An 8,443-nucleotide genomic window follows, 5' to 3' on the forward strand; every position below is an offset into this window, starting at 1 on the left:
AAATTTCAACCACTCACGTACTTAAAGCTGAGTGAAGTTGAAAGAGACTCTTGACTCGCAGGAAACCGGAGTTAAAAAATATGCGAAAGGGGGTATATTTTTTTTGAACGAGTGTTTAATTAACATTAAAAGGTCGAATGTTCTGATAGATGCGACCTTCTGCTACTGATTCAACCATAAAAACCTACGTCGACTAATTCCATAAGGTCGTATCAGCCAAAAATAATTTTCATCACTTTTCTTGGGATCAAGTATGAATTCATAAATCAAAAGCAAAATGTCGTACGTGCCGGTAGGTACGACCTTTGGTCGTAGTGGAAATTTAAAAAGTGATCAACTAGGGTAATTGCATAGGGACGTAACCGCCAAAAATTATTATTGTTATTCCGATCATTTCGATAATTAACGATTTGGATAATCGACGTTCATAAAATCGACATCCTCACTGTATAACTCTGTTAGTTTCAATTTTTCTATGCGTTTTAGTAGTCTTTGGAGCGTTTGAAAAAAACAAAACTTGGCAGTTACGACGTTTTGTTTTTATTACCGTTAAGATTACTGAATTTCTTCAGATTTCCATTAATCTATGCGTCTCAATGGTTTTTAGAGCTTTCGCAAAAGAAAAAGAAAAATTGGTGTTATCGGAGAAACGTTTTTTGACAGTCAAATCCTGCGGATAAAATTACCCCTTGAAATTGCTTCAACGTTACAGCTGCTAACGACCAGCATTCAGTTTGTGGAAAATTAATAATACAGACGTATAATTAAATCATAGTTACTCGGTAATGGCGGATCGTTGGATGAACGCCGCCAAGTCTTGTCAATGGTACAATTATTTAAATGGAATGTTCAAGCAGGCATTTCGAGGTATAATTTACTCGCATTTAGGGTTTACACACCGTTACAGATGTTTCTCTTGAATTAAATTCACTCGCTTAAAATTAAGTAGAATTAAAAATCTTCTAATCCGATCAACAATTATTCTTAATTCAAGTACGATACATACATCATTGTAGTTGAGTATGCAGACACTTATTTCCTCAATGAATTCGCGCTGCTTACGTAATAGACACTGGCCGAAAGCGATGGGCGATGCATTCCGATTAATCGAAAACACCGATGTTTTTTTCTAATTAATTGATTATTCTTTGTCGATATTTTTAACTATCCCATTAATCGATGTTCGATTCTGCAGTTTTCTCAACATCGAATATTTCGATCATTTTTTTTCTCGGTGATTTCGTAACGCGAACGTGGAACACGTCTTATTGTTGATATTGTGTATATATTTTGAAAAAAAAAAAAAAAAAAACTAGGTTACAGAATAGACAGAAACTTTTTCTTGCAAATATTTTTTTTTTTTTAAATCTTCGATTCGTGCAATCGATTTTTTTCATTCATCGAATATCGGTTTGTGTAGAAATCGATTATTTTCTTAACTTTCTTGCTCATCTCTACATCGACCGACGACTTAACGCTTGAATATATGTACATAGATCAGTAAAAACGGGGTTCGAATCAGTTACTTGACTGAACGCAAATCATGACGAAGACTGAGCAAAGTTCTCGTCCCCACCCGGTAATAATTTACAGCGGTAAAAGCAGTCTTGCCGGCTGGGCATTCGTCCTGTAGAGGATGTTGCTGGCGGTCTGTACGAGGCCGACGTCGTTTCTTATCGACAATGGGACGTAGGTATCGTGTAACTATAGGGAGGGTGAATTACGAGGCGGGAAAAGCGGTGGTGATTGCCTCCCGAGTTTAGACGAAGGGTGTTGGTCACGAGGGTGACGGTCGACACCCAGAGGTAGGGAGGGAGGGAGGGCAAGTAGACGATGCGCCACCGCGATATCGATACCCTGCATCTTTGATTAACGATCTAACCCTCGCAAAAGTGGTTGTTGTTTGACCGCGGTGAAATCTGGCGTGGGATTTGGTCCGCAGCTGCGTTCGATCCTCGCCTCGGTGTCCCCGGGGATCGAAGCTCCCCTGGATCGCAAGGAGGAGAGGGGTGGAGGGGTGAATTCGCGGTTGAATCTAATGAATCTTTGTTTTCCAAAGCCTCGAACTTTTTTTTTTCACCCTTCGTTACGCACCACTTTATACCGAATGAATTTTCTCCAATCAAAGAAGAGTTAATTAAAATCCAATCCATCCGTTTGCGTTATATATATATATATGAATTTGCGGAGATTGATCGGACGCTCGTGTAATCAACTGCGATCCTATGTCTAGCTAATATCCGATTCTGTCTGCTGTGTGTATCGCATGAATTCCAATTTCAATTCCAATGATACCTGCAATTTATAATATAAAAATGTAAATTTTTGCATACATATATGGTACGTGGGAAACATGTAACGAAATACGTACTTTGAAATGAGTACGGATTCTACAATTGAATTCCAGTATAATTCGCTTTAACAAACGACTGATACGCGGTTCACGATCGACGAACATGAGTAGTAAAAATGGAGAAAAAAAAAATATTGCATCCACATCAAAGAACGTAATAAATGAAATTGGATTAGTACTGGTAGAATGGATTCAAGCGTTAAACGAATAATATACAATATTACCATCGGCGTAAATATATTCCAACGTAATTATATCGGTACAGTAATAAAATGATGAGCAGAAAAATTTTTGACTCTACCATTAACGCGACGAAATTTTTAAATCGTTCTGTGTAATGTTATTAATTTTCTGCAAGCGGCGGATAAAGAATTCAATTCGCGATTCCGACTAATACCAAACAATGGTCTAATATTCATAGGTAAACAGCAGGAAAGGAAAAAAACTATCCGTGCATAAAAATTTCACGATGATTAATTCGATCGGCGAACGTACTTCGGTCGATCGGAGTCGTTCGTCTTCGTCAAAACGACGCTATTTCAAACGATAAGTTGTTCAACCCGTTTCCGACTCTCTATCCAATCGTCTAACATAACATCTAATTTTCTGACCTTTGTAGAAAGATGCGTGGAGGTCTATATCGAGCTCCGTAATTCATCCTTCTGTTATCAGGTATTCACTCTGATATTGAGTCAATCAGATCATCACTTTCGACGTAATTCGTCGAATTTCTCAAGGCAAGGTATTTTTCGAATACCTCATCCCTCCTCGAATAGAATCTTATTCTCATTTCCGGCACATTCCAATCCGCGTGAAACAATTTCTTTTTTTCTCCTTTCTTTCTTTTCTTCCCTCCTCTGTTTTTTTTTTTTTTTTTTTTTTTTTTTCCAACACACCGCTCGCACAGCAATCGCATCTCAACTTGTTATTCAGACTGGATAGTGGCGCAAGAACATCCCTCGCTGTTTTCGAACCACCGTTTGATTCCGATCCGGCTTGAAGATATATCAGTGAAAAGTTGACAGTTTTTCTTATTCATCTTTCATAGCTGGTTTAAAATTGTTTTTTTTTTCAAGTCTTTCAATCATACATAAGGTGATGCGAATGTCTTTTCCTTCTTTTTGAAAAGCATTTCTCTTCGTTCAACCGACGGCTGTACAACATCGCACAATGCTTTTTCTAACTCCTAATTAGATTCGTGCTAGTCTTGCAAACGATACCCCCTCCCCTACACTCCTGTGGCATTTTTCATTCTACAAGTGCAATCAAGGCTCAGAGGCGATACGATTTAACAGTCAGACGGTATACTTGGGGCTGCCTTTGGCGCTGAAAAATTCTCTTTCGCTGTAGTGATTCCGCCCTGCTCGAGAATCTGGCACGTGTTTCGAATACATCTCTAACGATAAGTCAAACTATTGCTGAATAGAATTTATTCAAAGTATTATAACGAACATATTTTTAAATGCGGTATTTAGTCAGATATTGTATTTACTTAATTTTCATTCAAAATCGTCATTGGGTCTCATATCTTTGGTATGCATACTATTATTTTTCTTCTAATCTTCAACGCATATAATTTTATTATATATTAGACTTTTCAGAATTTTCTTTACAATTAGTCTAATTCACACGATTATACTTATTTAATCGGAATGATTATTAGGAATAACAAAAAAGGATAAATTAAATATTACATATACATGATATCAGTCAGACGTTCGTGTTGTTTGCTATCCAGTCGACGTAGCTGAATACTCGAGTAAAAACGTCGGGTTTTCCTCTAGCGCAGGGTGTTCCCCATGAGACAATCCCGATTTGTACTTTCTCAGAAACGAGTGGACCTCCGGAATCACCCTGTTTAAAAAATGAATGGTTAGAATTTCGTTCTTGTGATTTCCGCCCCTTGCATGATAATAATTAGGGCCAGGATTTATATGTAAATAGATATTTTTTATTTAATAATTTTCCCTCCTTATTTGGTTTTCCATGTAAAGTATGATGCTTTTTCTACATTTTTTCTTTCCATATATGCACGGAAAAATTAAATGACTACCATTTTCAAACTATATAACACAACGTTTTACATTGAAACCGATTAATAAAGTTGTGGCTCAATGGTTATCAGAAAGCAAGAAGCTTTGTTCACACCGCTGGCGTTTATTTTCGTGCTATTTTTCTTTTCTGCATAATGAGAACTCGATCTAGGAATATTTTCAATAATGTGTGATCTACATTCTATAATGGTAAACAAAAATTGTTGAATCTGTTTAATAATATGTGAAAACAAATGTTTTGTAAATTCAAAAAAAAAAAGCACAGCTTTCACTTCATAACATAAATATTCTTATTTCAACCACATTTTTGTCAAATCAAAGGAATTTGTTTGTTTTTCTTTTTGTTTCTAACATATAAAAAAAAAATACTTCTTTCTTCCTATCTGACTGTCATAACACCACGTTATTAACGGTGAAGTCAACGTAACTCTACTCTACGAACAGAATAAGAAGCTCTTTTGCCCGAGGGAGCATCGACCGATGAAGCCATGATATATAATATTACACCTAATACAGGGGCTGTAAAACACCGTTGCAATCTTAATCAAGGAGAAGGAGAAGGAGGAGGAGGAGTAGGAGTAGGAGGGGGAGGGGGGCTAGACGTTATCGGAGAACAAAGAAAGCGTGTTATCCGGGTTTTGGTAGGACGTCGAGGATGTCGGGAAAGGTTGTACAATCATAAAGGGGTCGGGGTGTAGAGGGTGGGGTACAACGTAGGAAACGATAAGGGTGCTTTACGCTCTCGTATCCCGGTTTATACGAGGTCTTAGTACCATGCAGCAGGACTCTGCAGGGCACCGTTAAAGGAATTGCTCTTCGTTCGCGTGACACTTGGCCCCGCGTGCTTTGAACCCCTTGTACTGCACGTCTGGATGGTCTGCAGTATTGCAGGAGCATCGGACGTTGCAGTTTTCCGGGGTCACGAAATGCCCGGAGGCTTTGACCGACGACGACGCTAATCAAAATTCAACTCTGCACTTTGCGGTGCGTCTTCGTCAGGGAAGCTTCCCTCGCTAAGATCAAGCGATAGTTATTTATTGCACATCGATAGTAATCGCTCCTAAACTACACCGTCTCGAAATTTTTTATGGAAATCAATTTTTTATGGTAATCACTAATTAGGGGTGTTCGTTAATTATGCGGGGGTTTGTATACTCACGTGACAGGCGCCCTCGCCCGTTTTGTTCAATGTACAGATGTTGCTCTTCGTTACGCGAAAGCTTGTGTTCAGGCATTCATTCTGGTCGATGACGCTCAGAGTTATGTACTGAAGTTCGTTTGACGCTTTTCCCGGATACTGGGTGTGATTGTATAACAAAAACAATAATAACAGTTGTAATAACAACAGCAGTAAAAAATTCATAACGGCCGTTTTTTTTTTTCAATTCAGCTGGGATTTGACCCGACTCCTGTATCTGGCCCGTTTCGAGTAATTTCCAAATAAATTTCCCAACTAAATGTGATAATAATAATTGAAGCGAAGGGGAAAAGGAAACAGAGAGAGAGAGAGAGAGAAAAATTAGAGACTGATTTCAAACTCGCTAAAAATTCAATGCCTCCGGAGGGAAATAAATTAATTGAATATTTAACCAAACTCTTTTTTATGTGGGTTTTCTTTTCATTAATTTAGACTCATATACACTCTTCGAGGTGAATAGGTATACCATTTTTTAATTTTCATGTATTGACTTATGGTAATTATAGTTGAGAATAAAGTATCCCGAGAGAGGAAGGAAAATAAACATTACACAATTGAAAATAGAAAATGAATAACGAAAGGATCATGGCGTCGCGTGTTTTTTTTTTTCTATTTTTTTTAGACTATAAGTGCGGCTTTAATTTGAAACAATTCTTACCGAGGTTGTTCCCCAGCCTGATAAGACAGCCGTTTGGTTAGGTTTATCGAAATCTTCGGTTGGAAGAGCAACGGGTTGAACTTTGTCCGTGAATAATATCGGCTTCTCGACTTCGATCAGACCAATGTCGTCGCGAATTAGTATCTCGTTGTAACTCGGATGGTGGACTAATCGGCGCGATTGATAGGAATCTCCTCCATTGTCCAAAGTGGGAGTTCCGACCACCACGGTTACGCTGTCGTTATTCGATCTGCTGAGCAAGAGAAAAAGACAAAATTCATTTCTGGCGAAAATTATCATCGCTGACGATCCACTCTAGAGAGAATCAACAAGACCTCTTGGTCTGATAGTAGATATACGAGGCGAGTTCTGGGTACAGATTCCTATACCGACGTCTTACCGACACTTAGCCAAGACACAAATCTTTTTCTAGAATGTTCGAGGGTGGCGTTCTGGCTGACCTTATCGATCCACGGACCATTCAGCTGCTCTATCTTACCGACAGTTTACCTCGCCCTAACGTAGTTTCAACTCTCATTCGGCAAAATCCCGGATCTGCATTAGCGACACGCATATTCTATCGAGCAGAATCTACTGTCAGTTTGAATTTACACATTTGCTCATACCCGTAGATGCAATGTGCTGCAGTCAGTATCCATCGCTCGTTCATTATCGAACCACCGCAAAAGTGATGATTTTTCGAACGCAACGATACTTGGTATGGAAATTGTCCATCCTTCGCTGATGTTCCACCAACAATCTTCGTCGTGAAGTTTGCCACGTCAGCCGTTGCAGCGGCTGCATTAAAAATTTAAAAAATTATATTTTCAGTATTTTGTTTGAATTTTAATTCATGTCGTGGTGTATTGTTATCGATTCTTTCTTACTGAATTAATGAAAAAAAATTTATGAAATTTTAATACGAATATTAAAAGGTCGCTCGAAAAGATCTAAAGAAATGCACCAAAAAATTGAAAAAAAATTATGAGTGACCTTTCAAAATTCAAATTTTGAACTGAAACTTTCGGAAACTTATTTTTTTTTGTCTATAAAATTATACCGTAACGAGAAAAAAAATTAAAAAAATCGATTTTTGACGATTTCTGAGGTTTTTAAAAATGTGGAGCGACCTCTTAAAAATTTTTTTTCAACTGTCCTTTGGAGTGAGCTCTTGAAACATCAAAAACTAACCTTTTGTCACACGAGACTCAGAAAAAAAAGGCGGTTTTTTTGCGCCACCCTAATATACATATATATATATATCTTCGACAACATAAAAAAAAAATTCGATCACTCAGAGATTTTACCCGTCGTCGGTGAGAATATCGTCGACGATGCGAGAAGGCTGAAGGTACAAATTAGCCGCAACATTTTGGCTGCGGTTGTGATATCCAAACTTGCAGAGGGATCTTGACGAGGGTGAGAATGGAGTTTCGATCTATCCTCTTAGTTTCGGTGTCGATTCGACGACGCAAATTTATCTGCTGGTGTATCGTCAACGATACGTTTGTACTTCCCCGGGTATCGCAGGAAAGTCAACTAAGTTTTTTTCGAACAGGTGTTTTCCCGCAGGAAATGCTGAGCACGAACAAGGAGCGAATACTTGTACTCGGCACTTTTTTCCTTTTCGTTCTTATATATACTCACCCCAGGTTCGTCAATGCGCGATTAATATGCGTACGAAACAAGCGCAATTAAGCTGCAGCGATATAAACGCCGAACTTTCGCACGCGTGCATTATACTTGTCCATGGCATACAGCCTCGATTCTCGATGGCCTCGCTCGCCTTGGAAATTTGAATTTAGGGCTAGATATTAGATGCTTGAAAATGGTAAATAATCCCGGTCACGTTCACCCTGATAACCTTGATAAATCCTGGTACGTGAGCCCGCAGCTTTTTCGTATATGTATACCTACGTTATACATAATATAAGCCGTGAAGCCCCTCCTCATTCGATTTTCCTATTTTTCTTACATCTCATTCAATTATCGAACGCCACACACTTATCCTGAAAATATAACGCCCCTGAGTTCTTTCTGCTTCTTGAGTATCCGCGTGGATCGTCGAGGTATCGGCTGAAAATACAACGATTTTCAAAGCACCGAACAAACGTTCGGTTGTAACTTAATTCGGTGAAATATACCGCGTGCCAAATGCTAAAAGGACGTGTGATTTTTTT

General features: G+C 38.5%; 1 protein-coding gene across 1 annotated transcript; it reads right to left on the reverse strand.

Annotated features, from left to right (window-relative positions):
• Positions 1-4,059: 4,059 nt before the first annotated feature.
• LOC124410607 (chymotrypsin-2-like) lies at positions 4,060-7,634 on the reverse strand. Its single transcript, XM_046889098.1, has 5 exons — positions 7,571-7,634; positions 6,890-7,061; positions 6,264-6,513; positions 5,567-5,704; positions 4,060-4,207 (listed from the first exon to the last, which is right to left on the reverse strand). Exons 1-5 carry the CDS (start codon positions 7,632-7,634, stop codon positions 4,064-4,066), a joined length of 768 nt encoding a protein of 255 aa, XP_046745054.1. The 3' UTR covers positions 4,060-4,063.
• Between the last annotated feature and the right edge of the window lie 809 nt (positions 7,635-8,443).

This window comes from Diprion similis, chromosome 9, assembly GCF_021155765.1.
Source record: "Diprion similis isolate iyDipSimi1 chromosome 9, iyDipSimi1.1, whole genome shotgun sequence".
Taxonomy (NCBI): domain Eukaryota; kingdom Metazoa; phylum Arthropoda; class Insecta; order Hymenoptera; family Diprionidae; genus Diprion; species Diprion similis.